Consider the following 22,672-nt stretch of genomic DNA (forward strand, 5'->3'; position numbering starts at 1 on the left):
AGTAGTTGAGAGAATCAGGTGGGTATGGTCATGGGAATGCTTTGATGTAAATGCTGTGTGACCTTGGGTAGGTCATGCAATTGTGAAAGGCCTGCTTCCTGAAGGGATTTGACAGATTTGAGTTTTCCCAGCAAAGATTCCTCGAACTTGGGAGCCCACGTCCTGGCTGTATGGTTACTAACCAGAGCAGTCCATTTTCCCGCCTTTTCCGAGCCCAGCAAGCCGCCTTCCCTTGCCCCTCCCAACCGCTACCCTATACGCAGGCGCAGATCCCGGCTTCTTCTTTCCTTCCACTCGCGCCCCCTCAAAGCTTCCCCTAGCAACAAGCTCGGGCTCAGCGCTGAGGCGGGGCGAGCGCATGCGCCGCAGCCTTCTCCACGGCCAGTTGTCGGACTGCGTGCTGAGCTCCTCCCCCTCCAAGCCTAGCCCTTCTCCCCGCCTCCTCCCATCCAGGGTCCGCGTGGCGGAGCGCGCGCGCACTCTGACTCGGTGGCTGCCCATCTCCCTGGCCCCGGCAGTGAGGATAGAGGGGCGGGGCTATTTCATTTGGGGTTCCGCCCCCTTTGGCCCGGCGTCCCTACCGCGCCTGCGCGCTCCCGCCCGGTCTCCATCTTGGAATTGGGAGGAAGAGGGAGAGGGAGACCGGGACGAGACCGGGGCTGTGGTGCGGAGAGAGGCTGAGACTGAAGAGGAGAGGGAGAGAAGGCGCGGGGACCGTCCTTAGCTACAATCTTTCAGCTACCCTCAGGAGAGAGAAGGGAAAAGGGAGGAGGCCGGGGCGGGAGTGAAGGCTGTCACCCTCGGACCCCGGCGTGAGAGGGGCCGTGCGGCCGGACGTCCTCGGGGTGGGCCCCCTGTCGGTGGCCGAAGACCTGGGGCTCAGGCCCTTCGGTCGCGAATTTCCGGGCTTAACCTCTCGCTTCTCAAATATCCGGGTATCTGCCCCTCAGACCCCACGTAGCCAGGACTCGGGTCTCAATCTCTCTAAACCTGGGGCTCTGTTTCATAGGATTTCAAAAATCTGGGGTTCAAGCCCCTGCGTGCACCAGTATCCGGGGTTCATTCCCCGCGCGTTCAGATATCAGATTCAGCCTCCCTTCGTTCAAATATCTGGGGTTCAGACCCCACAACCAGAAATCCGGAATTCAGCAACTGTCGCCCTCGAGGAGGAGGAGGACTGGACCGCGAGGTCAGATCAGGCTGTCACCCCCTCCCCTCCAGGGGAGGCTTCCCGGGCCCGCCCCTCAGGAAGGGCGAAAGCCGAGGAAGAGGTGGCAAGGGGAAAGGTCTCCTTGCCCCTCTCCCTGCTTGGCAGAGCCGCTGGAGGACCCCAGGAGGAGGCGGAAGCGCTGGGGCACCATAGTGACCCCTACCAGGTGAGACACGGGGTGCAGGGGCGCGGGTCCCTGTGTCTAGCATTGAGAAGAAAGGGTGCGCTTTTTTGAGGAACTGGGCCTGGGTAGGCCCTCTCCTCAGGATGAAGTCCAGTGGGCCAGTGGTCAGCCTCTGGCTAGCCGTGCCTTCTGCTGCCACCTTGTTCCTCTTCCTTCATTATGTCTGCCTGATGAGGGACCTCAGGTGCCAGGGTCTTTGATGTCATGGGGGTCACGCCCTAGGGTGCTTGAACTGATCATATGGGTTTGCATTCTTGTCTTCTCCCATGTTCACTTTGCCCCTCACAGCTACCTGTTCTCCGTGATTATACCCCTTTCTCTGGATTGCTTTGGGGTGTTGATTCCCTTGCCTTTGATCTCCATGGTGGGTCCACTTACCTGTTTTTTAGGCATGGTCTGGTCGGATTTCTTGTCCTTTCAAGGAAGTGTGTGTGTGTGCATTTGTGTTCAGGAATGCCTAGCAATATTTTCTCCTAGCTATATCGTTACCTTCCAACCTCTTGCTGATGGTGTAATCTCATACGTTTGTCAAGCGATCTGTCATTTACAAAGTGCTTTACATCTGTTCTCTCATGTGACACCTCCCCCTCCACCCTGTGGGGGCCTCTTTTGTTGCTGTGTTCCCATTTTACAGTTGAGAATATTGAGGCCCAGAGAGGTTGCCCAAGGTCACACAGTGGCAGAATCAGGATTTAAACCCAGGTTCTTGATCAAGTTTTGCCCCTGCTCCTTACCTCTCTCTTGGCATCTCTTCTTGGCCAGGGATCCAGAGGAGAATGAGTTAGGGTGAGATTTAAGAATGAGGGGGAGAAGAGCTTCCTTTTTGGGAGGGCTTTTCTCAGAAGCTTTTCGTGTTGGGAGGCTCTGGCTCCTGTCTTCTGTCTCATGGATTTTTCTCTCTACTGTGACCTTCATCTTTACCCTGATTCCATTCTTTGGCCTGGGTTCCTGAGAGGGCTCTCTCTTTTGACAAATGATAGCCATAGTGGGTCTCTTCACAGTTAAAGCCAAGCTGCTGGGGTAGGATGATCCCCAAAGTATTAAATCCTTGTGGTGACCCTGGAGGCAGGGAAGGAAAAATCCATATGCTAAGTGTCTGCATAGTGTTCCTAGGTTTGAGATATCATTAAAAATCTCACAACAGCCCTATGCTGTAATCCATTTTACCAAAGAGAAGACCAAGCATAAAGAACTTAACTCAAAACCCTGTTTTATGTTGCTGATGAGATGTACTGGTAGTGTAGCTTAGGGACAGACAGACTTGGGTTTCCTCATCTGCAGAATGGTGATAACATTGTCCATTTTAGAAGGTGGCTGTGATTTAGCACAGACCTTGGTAATCGCTCAGATGTTCATTATTTGAGGAAGAGGCCCTGTGTGATGTTTTGTTGGCATCCCTTATATGTGGCTTGGGGTCCTGGGTTGGCATTCTGGGCTGGGTGCTGGTAAAGAGGTCAAGAAGATTGCTTTGGCAAGTTGTGAGCACCTGCCTTTGTGTGTGGGTGTGTGGTGGGGGTGAGGGGTGCTTGGCAGGGGTGCTGGCAGGAGAATGGAGAAAGGGGCCTGTTTTGAACAGCTTGGGAGCTGCTGAGGGCTTGGCTGAGGGCAGTCAATCAATCTCCTAGGCTATTCTGAGCCCTCTGCACCCTGGGGGCCCACCGGAGAGTCAGGCTTCTTGCCCTCCAACTTCCAGTTGGGCTAAGGAGACAAAATTAACAACACAACAGGAAACAATGCACGACAGAATATAATTACATGCTAAATTGTTAGGTGCTTTAAAGGAGCTAGAACTCTGCCCTTGGGAGTCCAACTCTGCTGAAGGCTCTTTTGTGCCTAAATTCCAACAAGTGCTTAGCCTGGAGCCTGGCCTGGAATTCCCTGGGGGAAAGGGGTGGGGTCCTTGGCTTTCTTGTACTGCAGGAGCTTTTTCTGGGTTTTGGGCTGGGTGCTCTAGGCGCTCTCCCCAAAGGCCAGAGTGGTCAAGGGAGGCTTCCTGTAGGAGGGCGATGAGCTTGAGGTGAGTTGCTAAGACAGTAAAAAAGCACACTGGCCTGACTGAAGAGAAGCTCCTGTTCTCTGACCTTGGAGAAATCCTGGTTCCTTTCTATGCCTCAGTCACCTCATCTGTGAAATGGTGATTAGTGTTCTGCCCTGCTTATTTCACAGGGCTGTTCTAAAAGCATAGCAGTAGGGGACCAGCTTTGGGCAAGGCTTAACCTTTTCTGAGTTTGTTTCCTCATCTGCAAGATAGGGGTAATAGTAAATCCTCATAAAGTTGTGGTAAGGATTGAATGAGAGAGATGCATGTAAGGTGCTTACTGAACTTGCTCAGTAAATGTTATTTGTACGCCACAAATGTCCTGTACCTGTGCATGGTGCATATGCAATGGGACTGGACAAGTAAGATGGCCCAGGTCACAGAGAGGCCCCAAAAAGCCAGATGCCGTTTCTATCCCTGTCCTTCCCGTCTTACATCTCCTCCCTACCGGTGTCCCTAGCCCTTTTTGAGAGCAAGTCCTCTGGCCCTTCTGGGCCAGTACCCACTTCTAACAATGGCCGGATTTCCACTGCCTCCAGCCTGGCTGTTTCCTGCTCTCTTCCAGGGTGTGAGAGGTTGAGGGAGGAGGGGGCCTCGACGCCAAGGGGAACAGGAAGGTGCCTGGAAATATTTGGGGTATGGGACTTGTGGGACAGGACACTTGGGAATCTGGGGTTCTGGCTGGGAGGCGGGATCTTTTATTCTTGAGGGGAGAAGTAAGGGTTGTAGCGAAATGGATCTTATTGAGGGCTGGGGGTGGTGAGGATGCTTAGCTCTCACTCTTCCTAGCAGTTTTAGGGACTCCAGGGACCCGGCCCCCGTGCTCTGGTTGCCAGGGCAACTTCATTTTTTTGGAGCTTTGATGTTGTTCCTAATCTCCCCCTTGCCCTTCCTCTGCAGTGCCTCCCCCTCATCAGGGAGCTAGGGGAAGAGAAGGCAGAAACTTGAGAGGCCCCTTCCTCTCTCTGAGTGTCCCATCTTTGCTCTGAGGGTCTGCTCTTCATTCTCCAGGTCAGGCCCCACTCTCAGGGCCCCCAGGGGCCATCATGCCAGCTGGGGGCCGGGCCGGGAGCCTGAAGGACCCCGATGTGGCTGAGCTCTTCTTCAAGGATGACCCTGAAAAGCTCTTCTCTGATCTCCGGGAAATCGGCCATGGCAGCTTTGGAGCTGTGTATTTCGTGAGTTGGGGCTTAAGAGAAAGGGATAGCGACGGGTACTGTATTCTTCCTGCTGTGGGTCCACAGCCGTCTACTCTGCTGTACCACACCAGCCTTTCCTGCCCTCTCCTGTTGGGCCAACAAGTCTTTGCGCTGCCCAGCTCTTACTAGGGGCCTTCACCACCTTCTGGTCTGATCTTCTAGGCCCGAGATGTCCGGAATAGTGAAGTGGTGGCCATCAAGAAGATGTCCTACAGTGGGAAGCAGTCAAATGAGGTAGGTCAGGTCTGACAAGACTGGTGGGGGCCAGGTCAGGGGACCCCAGTCACAATGTGCAGGCTGAGTAAGCCTCTCCTCCCCTGACCTCCTCTTAGAAGTGGCAGGATATCATCAAGGAGGTGCGGTTCCTGCAGAAGCTCCGGCACCCCAATACCATTCAGTACCGGGGCTGTTACCTGAGGGAGCACACGGCTTGGGTGAGCTAGCCCCCTGACTCTGGCCTGATCTTTGCCCCCATCTTTGTCCTAGTCTCTTGGGTGGGCCCTGTTCCAGGTGCCATTATAGGGACCTTGGAAAGGAGGAGGTCTCCCCCAACTTCTTTAGTCCTCAGACGAACCCGTGAATAGCAGTGCCTGTCCAGAAGGAGAGGCTGGTTTGAAGATTGGCATAAACTGTTAGTAGTTGGAAAGGGGCACATGGGCTGGAGGAAATGGAGATAGAATGGGGTTTCGAAGGGATTCAGATGGGAGTGGTGGTATCTTGGGCTGTTTCTAGAGGAGTCCCTGGCTCTAGGGACTCTCCCATGACCACGTTGTTTTCTCAGTTGTCCTCCTTCTCTGTCTTTACCCCCCGGGGGCAATGCATGAGTGGAGGATAGGCAGAGAAACCCTCTGGATCTCTGCCCAAGGGAGATGGGGCAGGGGTGGCCAGATACGCTTATCTCTGACCCTTTAATCCTTTCTTAGCTGGTAATGGAGTATTGCCTGGGCTCAGCTTCTGACCTTCTAGAAGGTAAGTGGCTCTGACCAACAAGTGGGAGAAGGGAGAAGAGCAAAGAAGCTCTAGGAGAATGGAGCAGGGGAGCTTGTTCCAGTGCCACCCTTGGGCTCCCTTCAGTTTGTTGTTTTTCCTTCACTCCCCAGTGCACAAGAAGCCCCTTCAGGAGGTGGAGATTGCAGCTGTGACCCACGGGGCCCTTCAGGGCCTGGCTTATCTGCACTCCCACAACATGATCCATAGGTACAAGCTGCACTGACAATGGCTGGGAGGGGGTGCACTCTGCACCAGTCCTCATTCAGTGGGCTATGGCCTTCTTGGAAACTTGTGCTAAAGCCCCTGCCCAGCCTTCCTGAGGTGCATGCCTTACCCTGTGCTTTGTCTCTGGCAGGGATGTGAAGGCTGGAAACATCTTGCTGTCAGAGCCAGGCTTGGTGAAGCTGGGGGACTTCGGCTCTGCATCTATCATGGCACCCGCCAACTCCTTTGTGGGCACCCCATACTGGTGAGTGGGGGTAGTGGTGAGTGGAGAGAGTCCCCAGGATGTTGGGAGCAGGAGTTGGCAGAGTCTGGGTGGGTGATCAGCCTCTTTCTCCTGACCTTTCTCCCAGGATGGCTCCAGAGGTGATCCTGGCAATGGATGAGGGGCAGTACGATGGCAAGGTGGATGTCTGGTCCTTGGGGATAACCTGCATCGAGCTGGGTAAGGACAACATCCTCTGTTCCTTTGTTCTTTTTTCTCCCACTCCTTTCTCTTTTTCTTACCATCCCCATACTATCTCACCCTCAGGCTTTCAAACTCCTGTCCATTTTGACTCTACCCTTGATCCCCAATTCAGGCCAGCTGTCAAATCCTGCCAGCTCTTAGACCTGAAGATTTCGGAGCATTCCCTTCCTGTCCACTACTCTAGTTTGTTTTTTGTTTTTTGTTTTAAGAATTTATCTGACAGAGTACAAGCAGGGGGGAGAGCGACAGGCAAAAGGAGAGGGAGAAGCAGGCTCCCCGCTGAGCAGGGAGCCCGATGTGGTATTTGATGCCAGGATCCTGGTATCATAACCTGAGCCAAAAGCAGACGCTTAACCAACTGAGCCACCCAGGTGCCCCTATATCTTTTTTGAATGCCCACTGTGTGCCATGCTATGCTAGCAGGTTCTGGGGATATAGCAGGGAATGAGGTTCTTGCCCTCATGGAACTTATATTCTAGTTGGGGAAACAAGCATGTTTTCTCTCAGTGTGATAGAAGTTGAAAAGAGAAGTTAAAGGAACAGTACAACCGTAAAACAAAGGACTTGACGTAGTTCAGGGGCTGAGGAAGGTCTCCTTGTAACAGAGCTGTGTAAGCAGAACCGTAAGACAAATAGTAGCTGTGTGAAGACTATAGGGAAGAGCATTCCAGATAGGTAAGAGCAGGCATGGGGAGCTGAGACTAGCTTCGGTTGTTTGGAATATTACAGGTAATGCCGTGTAAAAAGCAGTGAGTGATAAGGCCAGAGAGGTTCAAGTGAGTTCATGAGGCCTTGCAGCCCTATCAAGGTTCTCATCTCTGCCAGCTTACACTACTGAAACAACTATTTGTGAGGTAATGTTCGTAAAGCCTTCAACACAGTTCTAGGCACAAGTAGTTGCCCAAGAAAGAGATGCCCTTAGCTCTTCTTATCAATGACTTCTTGCAGTGATCTTTCCTACCAATAGTCTCTTCTTCTCTCCAGTCTCTCTTATGTCAGAGAGATCTGCCCTAGCTGGGTGTTGTTGCTTCGCTCCCCTCTGCAAAGCCGTTAATGCTCCCCATTGCCTTCAAGACTGACGCCATCCCCACCCTTCCTTCCACCAAGCTAGAGGTTCCGCTTCCTGAACGTTGGCTCTCCCCTTCACGAGCACACCCTGAGTATGCCATGAACTTTTCCACTTTCTTGCCTTGGTTTGTATTGTGTCTTCTGCCCGAAGTCGGAGATTTGGACATATCCTTGTCTTCCATCTCCACATGTCTGCATTTGTCATTTGAGGCCACAGCCAGACAGGTGATGCAAATATGTGAAACAGGCCAGGTAGAAGAAAAATTGAGAGCTGTCCTTTTTATTCCTAGTTTTTGGTAGAGATGTGAATGCAGAGAAATATTTCTCTACTATTGAAGAAACAATTAGTCCTGATTATAAATGCCAGCTGATAGTCTGTATCAGAGAAGCAATGTGGAGAAGGCTCTGGCAAACTGGAGATTGCTGTTGCTTAGCCCATCATTATGTAGGAATGTTAGCTCCTTTTCACCAGATCTAATTTTTTAGGAGAAACTAGAAATTTAGATGATGATGGTGGTGGTGGTGGTGGTTATTAAATTGTTAGGTTGGAATTTAATTTGAAAATCACTGTTTAGGCCAAAAAACATAAACAACACAAAACATTTATCTGGGCCACAAGGAGCACCTGGCTTGTAATTTCTAATCTGAGGCCTAGCTCCAATATCCCTTTTTCTAAAGACCTACCCTTAATCCCCTGCCTATGTACCAGTTTGAGGGCCCACCATGCACACCCAGCTTCCCAGCCATTTTCCTGTCTCCTTCCCGGTTAGACTGGAAGTTCCCTGAGGACAGGGCCTGTCTCTTGTTTTTCCTTAACTTCCCCATAACACTTAGCAAGTTTTTTGTTTTTATTTGGAACCTAATAAATGTTAGTTGGGCTGATAACTGTGTTTCCTTCTTCTTCCTTTGGTGCTTATGCACACGTTGTTTTCTTTGATCCCTGCTCCACCGTGTGCAGGGGAGAGGATGCGTGTTACATTTTACAGAGGGAATTAATTGAGATTGTGAGAATTGGTCAGGGTCATGCAGCAAGGAAGTCAGAGAGCTGGGGTGTAGACCCAAATCTTTTGATTTCCATTCCAGCCTCCTCTGCCCACCTACCACCTCTCACCTTCTCCCTGTTGACCTTTCTCTGTAGCGGAACGGAAACCACCGCTGTTTAACATGAATGCGATGAGTGCCTTATACCACATTGCACAGAACGAGTCCCCCGTGCTCCAGTCAGGACACTGGTGAGAACTGGGATTCCTGGGCCCAGGGGTTAGGCCATACATAGAGTAAGGCTGCCTGGCTCATGGCCTTCCCACCCCTCCCTTATCCTCCCATGACTTCTAGGTCTGAGTACTTCCGGAATTTTGTTGACTCCTGTCTTCAGAAAATCCCTCAAGACAGACCAACCTCAGAGGTTCTTCTGAAGGTGAGGGCTCACTAGCCTAGCATTCTCCTAGAACTGTTGCCTGTTAGAATCACCTGAGAACCCCCTCAGTGACATTAGTGATTCCCAGTTCTTTCTCCACCAAGAACTTCATTATGAATTCCCACCCCCATTCCCAGTGCCCAATGGACTCTGTGTTTTGCAAGATTTTGTCTACCAGACTGCCTTTATTTATTTATTAAGTAATAATTTGTTTTCCCATCTTTTATTAATCAAAGATGTATATAATTGCCAGCCAGAGCTTCTGGTCTGCGTGCGATAACCAGGGTTACCACACTGATCTGATGTAATTCAAGCCAAAAGCCTGTGTAGCCTTGTCATGGGTAAATGTATGATTTCCCTTAGGTGTGTTTTGAGTTATCAACAGTAGAGGGGCCCCCATTCCCTTCACAGATCCATGGGGGCCTAAGGAGACCTAGCTGGAAACTGATGTAGACAGTCTAGTTTGACCTACTTGTTCTGTAATCGTGGGATACCTTGTGAGGTTCAGAGAGGCCTCATGATGTGTCCAGCGGCACACAGCACTTTGATAGAGGACCTGAGCTACATTCCAGATCTCCTGACTGTCTTGTCTGTCAGCCGTGCCTGGAGGAACAGGAGCCTGTCCTGGGAGTAGTGATTGCGTGGTGAAAACTCATGTGGGCGCAGGGTTAAGACAAGGCTAGCATCAGCTTATGGTGGGCATGGGCCCCAGGGAAGTGTCTCAGGGCAGAGGGAATGCCAAAGCCCATGGATATAGGGGGGGGAGGGGGGCAGGGTGCTCGGCAGCTGGCCTCAGCATTCTCTCCTCTCAGCACCGCTTTGTGCTCCGGGAGCGGCCACCCACAGTCATCATGGACCTAATCCAGAGGACTAAGGATGCTGTGCGGGAGCTAGACAACCTGCAGTACCGAAAGATGAAGAAGATACTGTTCCAGGAGGCACCCAATGGCCCTGGTGCTGAGGCCCCAGAGGAAGAGGAGGTGACCCAGCTTAGCATGCTACCCTTTTATACCACTGTGTTATGCTGGCCTCCTAGCAGCTGCTTGGCTCACTTTCCCTCTCCCTCTTCCTACCCTCTGTCTCCCTGTGCTGCCTCCATATACACACCCCTTGTCCTTCCCCTTCCCTGCCCAACAGCCTGCGCCCTGTCCACAGGAGGCCGAGCCCTATATGCACCGGGCTGGGACGCTGACCAGTTTAGAGAGTAGCCACTCAGTGCCCAGCATGTCCATCAGCGCCTCCAGTCAGAGCAGTTCAGTCAACAGCCTAGCGGATGCCTCAGACAACGAGGAGGAGGAGGAGGAAGAAGAAGAGGAGGAGGAGGAAGAGGAAGGGCCCGAAGCCCGAGAGATGGCTATGATGCAGGAAGGGGAGCACACGGTCACCTCCCATAGTTCCATCATCCACCGACTGCCGGTATGCAGCTCACCCTCAGTAAGCCTGATGGTGAGCAGGCTGAGCCCCAGTTCTCCCTCCCAAGCATGATTGCTCCTTCTCTAAGTCTCACTGGGTCTCCAGGGAACTCCCTTAGGGCCCTGAACCTTGGGCATTCCTTTTACCTTCCCTTCCTCTAGGGTTCTGACAACCTGTATGATGACCCCTACCAGCCAGAGATGACCCCCAGCCCTCTCCAGCCACCGGCAGCCCCGGCTCCCACCTCTACCACCTCTTCTGCCCGCCGCCGGGCCTACTGTCGCAACCGGGACCACTTTGCCACCATCCGTACTGCCTCCCTGGTAAGTGTGGCCATCCTCCCTCAGCCTGGATGCCTTAAACTCTAAGTCCAGAGATGATTTTTTCCACCTGTGGCACTGGATTAAGTCCAGATTGCACCCTCATTTTCTGTTGCTGTCTCTTGCCTTCTCTCCTCGACCCTCCCCACTGTCTTCTCGCAACAGACTGTTTTGGTCACATTGCCCAATGTGGGTATTCCTAGCTTGGGAAACTCTTACTCCTTTTTCCTGGCTAGACTTGAGTAGCATGTCCTGGGGTGTCTCCCCAGGCTCCTGGCCAGCCAGGTGCTTCACATCCCTGTGCTGTGTTGCTCCTAAATGGCATTATGATGGGTGTGCTGGGTTTTGTGCCCCTGGAGGGCAAGGAATGGTGGCCAGTGTCTGCCTCATACCATTGTTTGGCTCTCAGGCTCACACCCATACCTGTATCTCATCCTTCCAGCTCCTCTGTAGGGAAAGGGTACAAGCCCATTTGAGAGATAAGGCAGTCGTGACTCAGGCGTGCTGTTGTCCAAGGCGCTTCCCCAAACACCTTTGGTGGTTCTCAAATTTTTAAATTAAGCAGGACCTTGGTCCTCCCAAAATCAAGTCATGGTTATGTTTTTCTCAGTTCACAGGAAAAGATGGATAGAGTTTTCATAAAACATAGTTTTTCATCCGTACGTTCAATAAACTTTTAGGTTACATTCTTGCTTGACTGCAAGCACCAACATCAGTTCCCTTGGAGGCTGGTGGTTAGTCTAGTATATTCTATGGCTAATGCTTATGGTTGACTGTTGTGCTAGGACAGCTCTTCAGATCCTGTGATGCTTAGTGCTTTGTGGTACTGTGCAGAGAGGTCTGTGACTTCCAGGGACTTAGCCACCTGGACTAGTTGGAGTCATGCCCACTTTACAATGGGATCTGAGCTCCAAACCTCAGATGGGGACATCCAGGCCAGTGTTCTTGATACTCCAACATCTCATGGTCCAGCTCCTAGCTCCATACCTGGACTGTGTAAGGAGTCCTTAGTGTTTGCTGAAATGGAAGGAAGCCAACACTTGTTAGGTCAGAGCATTTTATTAGACACTATGACATCTGTATCAGACTTAATTTCCACAGCTTCCTACAGAAGGGTATCATTGCTCCATTTAGCCAATGAGGGAGCGGAGGCATAATGTCATTACTTTGCTTGAGGTCACACGGTTAGTAAGTGGCCGAGCTGGGAGTGTAGCCCAGGCGTGTCTGATTTTGAATTAATTTGAATTGTTGCCACTTTTGTCCTGGGCCCTGTGTGGGTCTCAACGGTTTGTGACATAGACTGTGTGTCCATCATCCTATGGAGGCAGCAGGCTCAGAGGGGCCGAGTGTGAGGAAAGCACCAAATGAGAATTAAACCCATGAATCTGAAACGCGTGTTCTCCAGTAGAGCACGACGATCGTGTTAATGAGATGGGGCAGGGCCGAGCCCCACTCCTCATCCTCTCTCCTGCCCCAGGTCAGCCGCCAGATCCAGGAGCACGAGCAGGACTCCGCGCTGCGGGAGCAGCTGAGCGGCTATAAGCGGATGCGACGACAGCACCAGAAACAGCTGCTGGCTCTGGAGTCACGGCTGAGGGGTGAACGTGAGGAGCACAGCGCGCGGCTGCAGCGGGAGCTTGAGGCCCAGCGGGCTGGCTTTGGGGCTGAGGCAGAAAAGCTGTCCCGGCGGCACCAGGCCATTGGAGAGAAGGAGGCTCGAGCTGCCCAGGCCGAGGAGCGTAAGTTCCAGCAGCACATCCTTGGGCAGCAGAAGAAGGAGCTGGCCGCCCTGCTGGAGGCACAGAAGCGAACCTACAAACTTCGGAAGGAGCAGCTGAAAGAGGTGGGATGGGGCCATCGCCTCGGGTGGGGCCTGTGGTGGGTGAGGCGCCCTGACCCCCTGCCCTCCCCACTGCCTTGCCCAGGAGCTCCAGGAGAACCCCAGCACCCCCAAGCGGGAGAAGGCCGAGTGGCTTCTGCGGCAGAAGGAGCAGCTCCAGCAGTGCCAGGCGGAGGAGGAGGCAGGTCTGCTGCGGCGGCAGCGCCAGTACTTTGAGCTTCAGTGTCGCCAGTATAAGCGCAAGATGCTGCTGGCTCGCCACAGCCTGGACCAGGACCTGCTGCGAGAGGTAGGCCACCCCATCCCCCATTCCCTCCCGCAGCACAGGCGCCTACCCCTTCCGTTTGCTTCGCTTAGGGTCATCTTTCCCCTCTGCCCTCTTTCATGTCACGGCTTGGCTTCTCTTCCACACCCCTTGTTTCCTCATGCCTGTCAGACCTGCTGGAGCTCCCTAGGCTCCTGTTCCCAGGCTAGCCAGGAGCTTGGCTCCCCTGCACCCCTCAGTTCCCTGTGCTTGGCTCCCTCTTCCAGAGAGTCCTGGAGCTCTCTTGATACCAACAAGGCTTCCTGACCAGGCTCGGGCCCTGCCTCCCTTCTACCTCAGGATTTGAACAAGAAGCAAACCCAGAAGGACTTGGAGTGTGCACTGCTGCTGCGGCAACATGAGGCCACGCGGGAGCTGGAGCTACGGCAGCTCCAGGCCGTCCAGCGCACACGGGCGGAGCTCACCCGCCTGCAGCACCAGACGGAGCTGGGCAACCAGCTGGAGTACAACAAGCGGCGTGAGCAAGAGTTGCGGCAGAAGCATGCGGCCCAGGTTCGCCAGCAGCCCAAGAGCCTCAAAGTACGTGCAGGCCAGCGTCCCCCGGGCCTCCCGCTCCCCATTCCTGGGGCTCTGGGACCACCCAGCACAGGCACCCCTAGAAAGGAGCAGCCCTGCTCATCTGGCCAGGAGGCAGTCCTGAACCAAAGAATTCTGGGAGAGGAGGAGGAAGCAGTTCCAGAGAGAAGGATTCTGGGAAAGGAAGGGGCCACCTTGGAGCCAGAGGAACAGAGGATATTGGGGGAAGAATCAGGGACCCCTAGTCCTGGTCCACAAAAACATAGGAGTTTGGTTGATGAGGAAGTTTGGGGTCTGCCTGAGGAGGAGATAGAGGAACTTAGAGTCCCATCCCTGGCACCCCAGGAGAGGAGCATTGTAGGCCAGGAGGCGGCTGGGGAATGGAGGTTATGGGGGAAGGAGGATGGGAGTCTCCTGGATGAGGAATTTGAGCTTGGCTGGATCCCAGGCCCAGCACTGACCCCAGTCCCTGAGGAGGAGGAAGAGGAAGAGGGAGCTCCAATTAGGACCCCGAGGGACCCTGGAGATGGCTGTCCCTCACCAGACATCCCGCCTGAACCCCCTCCAACACATCTGAGGCATGGCCCTGCTAGCCAGCTCCCTGGACTTCTGTCCCATGGTCTCCTGGCCGGCCTCTCCTTTGCAGTGGGGTCCTCCTCTGGCCTCCTGCCCCTACTACTTCTGCTGCTACTCCCACTGCTGGCAGCGCAGGGCGGGGGTGGCCTGCAGGCATCGCTGCTGGCCCTTGAGGTGGGGCTGGTGGGCCTGGGGGCCTCCTACCTACTTCTTTGTACGGCTCTGCACCTGCCCCCCAGTCTGTTCCTACTCCTGGCTCAGGGCACCGCACTGGGGGCCGTCCTGGGTCTGAGTTGGCGCCGTGGCCTTATGGGTGTCCCTCTGGGCCTTGGGGCCGCCTGGCTCCTAGCCTGGCCAGGCCTGGCTATACCTCTGGCAGCTCTCGCAGCTGGGGGCAAATGGGTGCGGCAGCAGGGCCCCCGGATGCACCGGGGTATCTCTCGACTCTGGTTGTGGGCTTTGCTGCACCTATCGCCCATGGCCTTTCGTGCCCTACAGGGCTGTGGGTCTGTGGGGGACCGGGGCCTGTTTGCACTCTACCCCAAAACCAACAAGGGTGGCTTTCGCAGCCGTTTGCCTGTCCCTGGGCCCCGGCGGGGTAATCCCCGTGCTGCCCGACACCCACTGGCCCTATTGGCGAGGTTTTGGACCCTGTGCAAGGGCTGGAACTGGCGCCTGGCACGGGCCAGCCAGGGTTTAGCCTCACATTTGCCCCCCTGGGCCATCCATACACTGGCCAGCTGGGGCCTGCTCCGGGGTGAAAGGCCCAGCCGTATTCCCCGGCTGCTGCCACGCAGCCAGCGCCGGCTAGGTCCTCCTGCCTCTCGCCAACCAGCGCCTGGGACTCTAACTGGGCGGCGATCCCGAACCCGCCAGTCCCGGGCCCTGCCTCCCTGGAGGTAACCAACTCTAGCTCCTCCTCAGCCCGAATCTAGAGCATCGAGCACTTTATCTCCCACTACTCAGTGAGGTTTCTCCAGTCCCAATCCTCTCCTCCCTTTCACCCCTCCTTCCTTAGTTTGCTTCCCCACCTCACCCCAGTCCTTTGGACCTCTAGACAGGCAGCCTCCTCCACCGTGGAGTCCGGAAGTTACACTTCGTGTTCTCCTGACACTCCTCCCCTACCCTAAATTATTGCTGTTCTCCCGCTGTGTGTGTGCTCATCCTCACCCTCATCAACTCAGGCCTGGGGCCGGGGGGTGGCGGTGGGTGGGAAGTCATGTTTTTTTTTTCTCTCTCTTTGATTTTGTTTTTCTGTCTCCCTTCCAACCTGTCCCCTTTCCCCCACCAAAAAAAAGAAAAAGACAAACACAAATAAAATATCTGAGCGGAACTGTACCTTTGGCCCAGGCTGCCTCTGTCTGCTTTGTCCTGCCGCCTAGCCTCCCGGGTATGCCCCCAATCTGGACCCTTGGCCCCCAGTTCCATGACCTCTTCACCCCCATCTACGTTATTTTAACCCCTTTCACTCCTCAGCCTCATCCTCTCTGCCTTCATAGCTTCGTTGCATCATGACCACCACCAGCTCGGAGGTCTGAGCCCCTGTTGAGCTTCCACAAGACTTCTTGGTCCCATAGTTCCCCTGTTGGTGGATTCTTTCCAGCGAGCCCTTAGGTTCCGGGTCCTTTGGTCCTCATCCCCTGCCTTTTCTCCCAACCCATTCCCTATGTGGTTCCCTTCTGTCTGGGAGCTGAATTTCTCTCCTGGCATTAGGCTTTACCCTAGAGGGCGTGGGGATGGGACTACAAACCCACTACAGTAGGGGGTGGTGAGTTTGGGGGACCAGGCAGAGTTGGGGCGCATGGAAATGGGATTGGTTTTGGGCTTGGGAGTGGGAGCTGAGTACATAAGGGGCCGGGCTGGAATGTGGAGATCTGGTCAGGGTAGCACCTGCTGGCCCATTGAACTTGTCAGGCCTTTTCTGGCCATCTCCTTTGCCCCTTTCCCTGGTGTGGCCCAAGATGGGGCTACTCCTTATCCATTTCTCAGCTCGGAGCTTATCCTCCTTCCCTCCCTCCCACCCTGAGGTGCTGAACCTGGGACTTCCTCTGTCTTTCCTTAGCCGTGTTGCTCTCTTCCATGGGTGTGTTGTGTGACCTGGTTCTCTCACTCTTATGCACATTCTGTATCTGCTCTCTTGGCTTCTGTCTCTGGGTTGTATTTTCTCCTTCTTTGCATGGTCAGAGTTTCTTGTGTGCACTCAGTACCCTAAAGATTTTCAGTTCCCTGTCCATGAACTCTCCTGCTGTTTCTTGTGAGTTTTCTACCCAACTCTGAACATGTTCTTGGCACCTGTCTTGTTTACTTTGTATCTCTTGCCCATTGAGAATCTTCCTGATCTCTCTCAACACAATCCCATCTCTCCATGTCTGTCTGTATACAACTCCCCCCGCCCCCTCTGTCTAACATGTTTTCTGTTTCTCTCCCTCTCCCTGTCTCTGCTTCTGTCTCCTCTTCTCTCTCTCTCTTCTCCCCCTCTCCCTGGTTGTTCCTCCTCCTCCTCTTCTTCCTCCTCCTCCTCCTCCTCCTCTCCCTTGCCCGCATCTCCCCTTGGTCCGTCCACTGCATAGTCTAAGGAGCTGCAGATCAAGAAGCAGTTCCAGGAGACGTGTAAGATCCAGACTCGGCAATACAAGGCCCTGCGGGCACACTTGCTGGAGACCACGCCCAAAGCTCAGCACAAGAGCCTCCTTAAGCGGCTCAAGGAAGAACAGACCCGCAAGCTGGCAATCCTAGCCGAGCAGTACGACCAGTCCATCTCAGAGATGCTCAGCTCACAGGCGGTGAGGCCTGGGGTCCAGGGAGGGAGCATGGTGGAGGCTGGCCTCTGTACGCCCAGCTTAGTTATGGGGAGTGGGAATGGGAGAGTGTGGACAAAGACGGGGCTTTTGTTCTTGGGGGAAACTTGGATACTCTCCCACTGTTAGAGTTCTCCGCAATGGTTTTATTGTCTCTCTCAAGTATTTTCTTAAGGTCTTGACAAAGCCAGCCTGACTACCAAGAACAGCAAGGAAAGAGTGGCTATAATTTTTTCCTGGGCCTGAGTTAGTTTAATGTGTTAACAGGGAGCAAATCAAAATGATTGTGGCCCTTGGGCCGATTTACTCAGACTTCTGGAGGATTTTGAAGATTGTTGTTCTAAGAGTGATCACACAACAACACTGGGATGGGCCAATTAAAAACTACACATAGTGTAAAACATCAAAGTGCCCCCTATTCATTGCCGTTCTCTCACCCAATCCCACCTCTCAGAGGTAACTGTGAGTAATTGTATTTTAGATTTTTTTCCCTATGCGTATTTGGAAAATGACATACAATTTTAAACAGAAATGGGGTCGTATTGTACATACTGTTCTCTTCTTTTTCCACCTGATATTTCTTGGACATCTTTCCATGTCAGTACACCTGTCTCATTTTTGAAACAGCGTAGAATTTTCCATGGTATAGATGTACCATAATTTCTTTAACCCATCCCTTATTGGTGGACATTTAGGTTGTTTCCAGTATTTTGCTATTACAACGCTTCAGTGAACACCTCCGAGCACATGTGCAAGTATACCTGGGGGATAAATTCCTGGAAGTGTAATTGCTGTGTCACAGGGTATGACGATCTTTCATTCTGATAGATGTTGAGACTGGCTGCTACTTGAAACCTTAGGGCCCAGGCCTACCTGGGGCAGGGGAGGATTGTGGGGGTGGGGGAGGAGGCCCCTGAAATGAGCTCTTCCTGTTTGCCAGCTGCGGCTTGATGAGACCCAGGAGGCAGAATTCCAGGCCCTGCGGCAGCAGCTTCAACAGGAGCTGGAGCTGCTCAATGCCTACCAGAGCAAGATCAAGATCCGCACAGAGAGTCAGCATGAGCGGGAGCTGCGGGAGCTGGAGCAGAGGGTGGCTCTGAGGCGGGCACTGCTGGAGCAGCGGGTAAGGGGGCTCTGATGCCAGGACGCTCTGGGAGGGCAGGCTCCCCACTTCCCGCCCCCGGATGTGCTAACCTCTCTTCTGGGTGTCCCAGGTGGAAGAGGAGCTGCTGGCCTTGCAGACAGGGCGCTCCGAGCGAATCCGGAGTTTGCTCGAGCGGCAGGCCCGTGAGATCGAGGCTTTCGATGCCGAGAGCATGAGGCTGGGCTTCTCCAGTATGGCTCTGGGGGGCATCCCAGCCGAGGCTGCTGCCCAGGGCTATCCCGCTCCACCCCCTGCCCCTGCCTGGCCCTCCCGTCCTGTTCCCCGATCGGGGGCACATTGGAGCCATGGTCCTCCTCCACCAGGCATGCCCCCCCCAGCCTGGCGTCAGCCCTCTCTGCTGGCTCCTCCAGGTCCCCCAAACTGGCTGGGGCCCCCCACACAGAGTGGTACACCCCGTGGTGGAGCCCTGCTGCTGCTAAGAAACAGCCCTCAGCCCCTGCGGCGGGCAGCCTCAGGGGGCAGTGGCAGTGACAACGTGGGCCCACCTGCCGCTGCAGTGCCTGGGCCTCTGAGCCGTAGCACCAGTGTCGCTTCCCACATCCTCAATGGTTCCTCCCACTTCTATTCCTGAAGTGCAGGGTGGATGAGCAGAGGAATGGGACAGGGGCAGGGGCAGGGGTGGGTGGAGCCTGATCCTGGAGGGCTGTAAGCTTGAGGCCCACCCAAGGGTGGGGGACAGGATGTTGGCTCCAGCTCCCCTCAGACCTCCTCATCTCACGAGCTTCTCGGGCTGGCCAGTGGCCCAGGGCGAGCTTGGGCATAGGTGCCTCAAGGCTGACCGGGAGCCCCTGCCTCCCCACCATGGTGCCAGGGTCTCTCTCCATCACAGCCTCGGGAAAGGAGGGAGATGTGTGTGTGTCAAATATTCATCTGGTCCCCTGGGGGAGGGGAAGGGTGGGTCTAGATATATTATATTCAAAGAACTATACTACCCCGTGTAATGGGGCCGTGGACCGGGGATGCCAGGCCCCCCCAGACCTGGGGTGTGGCAAAGCAGGTCTGGGGTGGGGAGAGCAGAAGGAAAAGGCCTTCCTAGGAAAGAAGGATCAGGATGGGGTCTTGGGGTCAGGTTGCCTGGTCTCTCCATTCCCCCCGTTGCTGTCTGACGTCCTGTGCCGTCTTGTCCTTTATCTTTTTTTTTTTTAATTGAGATCAGAGCTGGGGCAGGGGAACAAGGGAAGGACCTTCCGAAGGGGCTGCTCCCAGGCCAGGGGGCAGTCATGGGAGCCCCTCCCAGCTATGGGGTTGGCACAGAGCCCCACAGCAAGCTTTTAATAAACTGTTGGTTATTCTAACAGACCCCGGGACTCACCCTTTCTGTCCAAGTTGTGTATTAAGGACTGTTCGGTGGGAGGTGATAGTGTTCCTTGTATTTAAAAAAGGGAATTTATTGGGCTGTGTAACTAAAAATTTCAGTGATTTTAATGACTTTGGGCATGGCTGGATCCAGAGCTTTAAAGGAATTCATCAGTCTTTCAGCCTCTATTTCCCTTTGCCTTGGGCTTCAAAGATTTTCAGAAGGTTCACTTCATACACAGGCTCCCGGCAGCTCCAGACCTACATCTTAGCAGCAATCTCAACAGCGAGTATGCCAGAGGCCTGAGGTACTCGGATTGGTCAGGTCTACGCCCTGCACCCACCCCTTTAAGGCGAAAAGAATTGGCCCAGGGACTAAGTGGCTGTTTCCAGAAGGGGAGAAGGAAGACGTAAACACCAGCTGTCCCCAAGTCATTTCATTATGTTTCTCACATTTTTCTTAAGGCCAGTTATTCAGACGCTCCTCCCAGCTAGGCATGAAACACAGCTTAAAACAGGATGATGAGGGCCTTGCTGGTCAGGCTGGAGGAGGGGGGGTAGGAGCCACACTCTTTTCTGATAGAGTCTGGTGGCAGACTGGATGGCAGGGTCTGGAAGTGGGGACTTCATTTGGAGAAGCTGGGGGAAATAAAAGGGAACCAGACTGGGTGGGGACAGGGGCCACTCCTCACCTTCCTGGCTCAAAGGACAGGGAGGGAGGGTGGGGCCAGTTTTTTTTTTTATTTTTTTTATTTAAGTAATCTCTACACCCCAAACTCAGGAACCCCAAGATCAAGAGTCACATGCTTCTCCATCTGAGCCAGCCAGGCACCCCAAGTGGGGACCAGTTTTGATGAGGTGATTCAAACTCCTTTATTGAGTCTTAAAAAATAAACCCCTGTAAACGCCTTAAACTGAGAACGTGAGAAATAGGATCCCAACAACTTGTGTCCCTGGGGGGTGCAAAGTCTTCTTGGAAGAAAGCTGCTTCTGCTCTGCAGGCACAGATTGGAATGGGGGCTGTGGGTGCTGTATCTGCTTTCTGCATGTGGAAAGCCGCCTGGGGAAGGGCAGGAGCTCAGTTACTCTCTCCATCACTGCTAATGATGCCACGCATATGTGACCAGTCTGGGGGTGGGGCACGGGGCTGCTCATCCTCTGAGCCCAAAGTCCGGCAGTATAGCTCCCCTGGGGGGTCTGCTTCACCTGAAGGGTTCCAAGCCGTGCGTCTTCGTGGCCGGCCTGGGTTGGGGGGCAGAAAAAGCAGGAGATCAGTTGTCTGAGAAAAATCCAGAGATTTTTGTATCTTGGAGAGTGGGAGGAAACCCCTCACCTGAACCACTGATGATGTTGGTAACGTCCAGGGAGGCCACCTCGGCTGCCTCCTCCCGCTGCTCCTTCAGGGCCCGGCACTTCTCTAAGGAAGGGTTACCTGGGGCAGAAAAGGCTGGTGATCCTCTCTTCCCCAGCAGCCCAGGCCCTCTCCTGCAGCCCCCAGGGCACACCCAGCCTCACCCTTCATGCCCAGGGCTTCCAGTTCTGCCCGGAGGACACTGAGGCGCTCCTTGTGTGAGCGGCAGGGGCCCAGCAGCTTCTTGTAGTTGCGATGGGCACCACAGGCCCGAATGTAACGCTTTAGCCTCATCACAGCTGGGTGGTCCTCACCGCGGCGACCAGAGCCAGCCTGTCCAGGAAAGACAGCAGCTGAAGGCCAAACCTTCTGGACTTGAGTCAGGGTCTCCCTCTTCCCTAAAGGTGGCCTCCCACCCCATTGTCACCCTCACCTTCCTGCCTTTGGGTTCCGGACTGCCATCTGTGGAAGAGGAGGAGGAGCTTCGTGTCCTGCCTTTCCTGGAGCTCTTCTTGAAAGAGTGGTTCTCCCTCTCCCTCTTAGGGCTTCCCCCTGCTTCACTGTCGCTCACCTCCCTCTCCGAGTCGCTTGCCTTACCACTGATACTGCCCACTTTGGCGGTCTTTCCAGTGCCTTCAGTAGTTGGTTTCACCTTTTTCCAGCTGTCTTCCTCATCCTCGCTGCTTCCACTCTGCCTTTTCCCACCCTTCTGTGGGGTCCTGTCCTTTCTCTTCCTCTGCACCAGGGGCTCTTCGTCTTCCCCTCTGTTATCCCCACTGCCTGCTCTTGCTTTTTCCTTTTCTTCCTCTCTGTCCCCTGAGTCTCCCAGCAGTCTTGCTGCCCTGCTTTTCTGCTTACAGCGCCTCTCCTCCCAAGCTGACTTTTTCCCTCCATTGCCCCAGGCTCCAGCTTTCCAATTCTCCTCCTCTTCCTCTCTGTTATCTTTCTTTTTGGCTAGGATGTCCTCCTCCTCACTGTCCTTTTCACTTTCCTGGTGGCTTTTAGCTCCTTTCTTTCCCTCCGCCTTCTTTCTTGTCCTCTGGATAGGTTCCTCCTCACTGTCCTCACTCTCCTCACTGGCCTGCTTCCTACTGGCTGAGGTTTTCCCTGGCGCCTCCTTATTCCTTGTCAGAGGTTCCTTCCTAATCCTGCCTTTAGACTCCTCCTCCTCTTCCTCATCTTCCTCACTGCTTTCTTCCTTTGAGACCTTACTTGTTCTGGCAGAGCCCTCTTCCTCCTCCTCACTGCTCTCCTTGGCCTCCACCTTCTCTAATCCAGTCTTTGCAGCCAGGTCCCTCTGCTGTTCTTCCTCATCACTGCTCTCCTCAACTGCTTTCTTTGAGGCTCGCTTTGGACTCTCCTCCTCAGCTGGACTGACTTCCGCTGCCGCCATCCCATTCTTTGCTGGGGGGCCAAAGCAGTCTGGACTGGAGGCTGCAGAGCCGGGCTCTGGAATGTGGAGAGAAAAGAAGGTTGGGATGGGTTCCTTCTGTCCCTTCTTCCAGTTGGGGTTGGTTGCCTCTGACAGATGGAGGGAAGGGCAACAGAAAACAGCTATCAATCAGTCCTCCCATCCCACCCCACCCCCCCGTTCCTGGTTCCAGACTCACTGGCCTTGGGCCCTCATCCAATGCCTTGGGATATAATACACGCACAGTAAATACCTTTTAAATGAACCAACTATGCAGAAGGCACTAACCTGACTCCGAATTGAAACGGAACCTTTTCCTCCCGAGGCCACTGCTGGGGGTGGGAGGCCTCTTTGCCTTCTTGGCAAGATCTAGCGTCTCTTCCCTGGCTTCTGCTTCATCCACCTGCGTGGGTGAGAGGGCAAAACGTGCACAAAGTTTGCGTTCCCTACCCCCTCCCAGGCCCCTCCTCCTCAGCAACAAACCCCGCCTCTGGTGGCCCAGGCTCGCGCCCACACCTGCACCTTCAGCAGCTCCTTCTCCACCAGCCGCTTCAGCGCCTGCTTCTCGTCAGGTTCCAGGTGGTCGCGGCCCGCGTGAGCCAAGAACCTCCGCCGCACGATGGAGTGCGTGAGCGTGCTGCGGAGACATGTGTCAAGACGGAGTCCCCGCCCCGCCCCTGCCCTTTCCAACCCCAACGACAGCCTCTAGTGCACCTGAGGTCCGGACGGCCTCGGAAGAAGCCACGGATGAACTCCTGCATCTCGTTCTCCCGCGCCATTTTGCTCCACCCAGGATTGGTGGCTCCCGCCTTTTTTTCTCTTCGGCCTCCGTCACTGCGTTTGACAGGAGCTTGCGCACTCGCA

At 54.3% G+C, this 22,672-nt stretch overlaps 2 protein-coding genes across 9 annotated transcripts; one reads left to right on the forward strand and one right to left on the reverse strand.

Annotated features, from left to right (window-relative positions):
• The first annotated feature begins 591 nt into the window (after positions 1–591).
• Positions 592–19,049, forward strand: TAOK2 (TAO kinase 2). Of its 7 annotated transcripts, none has more exons than XM_087869026.1 (19): positions 593–1,376; positions 4,444–4,610; positions 4,794–4,865; positions 4,964–5,065; positions 5,555–5,600; positions 5,732–5,828; positions 5,977–6,090; positions 6,197–6,288; positions 8,519–8,612; positions 8,716–8,797; positions 9,610–9,777; positions 9,935–10,213; positions 10,372–10,533; positions 12,008–12,373; positions 12,456–12,659; positions 12,975–13,214; positions 16,358–16,570; positions 17,526–17,708; positions 17,800–19,049. In XM_087869026.1, exons 2-19 carry the CDS (start codon positions 4,479–4,481, stop codon positions 18,319–18,321), a joined length of 3,168 nt encoding a protein of 1,055 aa, XP_087725152.1. In that variant the 5' UTR covers positions 593–1,376; positions 4,444–4,478; the 3' UTR covers positions 18,322–19,049. The 7 variants fall into 7 exon arrangements, with proteins under 7 accessions (XP_087725142.1, XP_087725150.1, XP_087725152.1 ...); XM_045785944.2 differs by having other exon boundaries at positions 9,953–10,213; XM_087869043.1 differs by lacking the exon at positions 17,800–19,049 and adding an exon at positions 17,281–17,388 and having other exon boundaries at positions 17,526–17,654.
• On the reverse strand, positions 18,877–22,657 carry HIRIP3 (HIRA interacting protein 3). 2 transcript variants are annotated; one of them, XM_045785946.2, is made up of 7 exons: positions 22,523–22,657; positions 22,331–22,445; positions 22,097–22,211; positions 20,831–21,846; positions 20,562–20,730; positions 20,380–20,478; positions 18,877–20,288 (listed from the first exon to the last, which is right to left on the reverse strand). In XM_045785946.2, the coding sequence occupies exons 1-7, from the start codon at positions 22,585–22,587 to the stop codon at positions 20,125–20,127; spliced, it is 1,743 nt and encodes a 580-aa protein (XP_045641902.2). In that variant the 5' UTR covers positions 22,588–22,657; the 3' UTR covers positions 18,877–20,124. The 2 variants fall into 2 exon arrangements, with proteins under 2 accessions (XP_045641902.2, XP_045641901.2); XM_045785945.2 differs by having other exon boundaries at positions 22,325–22,445.
• Positions 22,658–22,672: the final 15 nt, after the last annotated feature.

The sequence above is a fragment of the Ursus americanus genome, chromosome 2 (genome assembly GCF_024610735.1).
Source record: "Ursus americanus isolate L20-20 chromosome 2, mUrsAme1.1.p, whole genome shotgun sequence".
Lineage (NCBI taxonomy): Eukaryota > Metazoa > Chordata > Mammalia > Carnivora > Ursidae > Ursus > Ursus americanus.

Coding starts and splice junctions, on each gene's coding strand:
- TAOK2 (XM_087869016.1), top strand. CDS start 4,479: ATGCCAGCTGGGGGCCGGGCCGGGAGCCTGAAGGACCCCGATGTGGCT. Junction 6,091..6,196: donor TTTGTGGGCACCCCATACTG/GTGAGTGGGGGT, acceptor CCTTTCTCCCAG/GATGGCTCCAGAGGTGATCC. Junction 10,534..12,007: donor CCATCCGTACTGCCTCCCTG/GTAAGTGTGGCC, acceptor CTCCTGCCCCAG/GTCAGCCGCCAGATCCAGGA.
- HIRIP3 (XM_045785945.2), bottom strand. CDS start 22,587: ATGGCGCGGGAGAACGAGATGCAGGAGTTCATCCGTGGCTTCTTCCGA. Junction 22,446..22,522: donor CGAGGCCGTCCGGACCTCAG/GTGCACTAGAGG, acceptor ATGTCTCCGCAG/CACGCTCACGCACTCCATCG. Junction 20,479..20,561: donor GGAAGCCCTGGGCATGAAGG/GTGAGGCTGGGT, acceptor TTTCTGCCCCAG/GTAACCCTTCCTTAGAGAAG.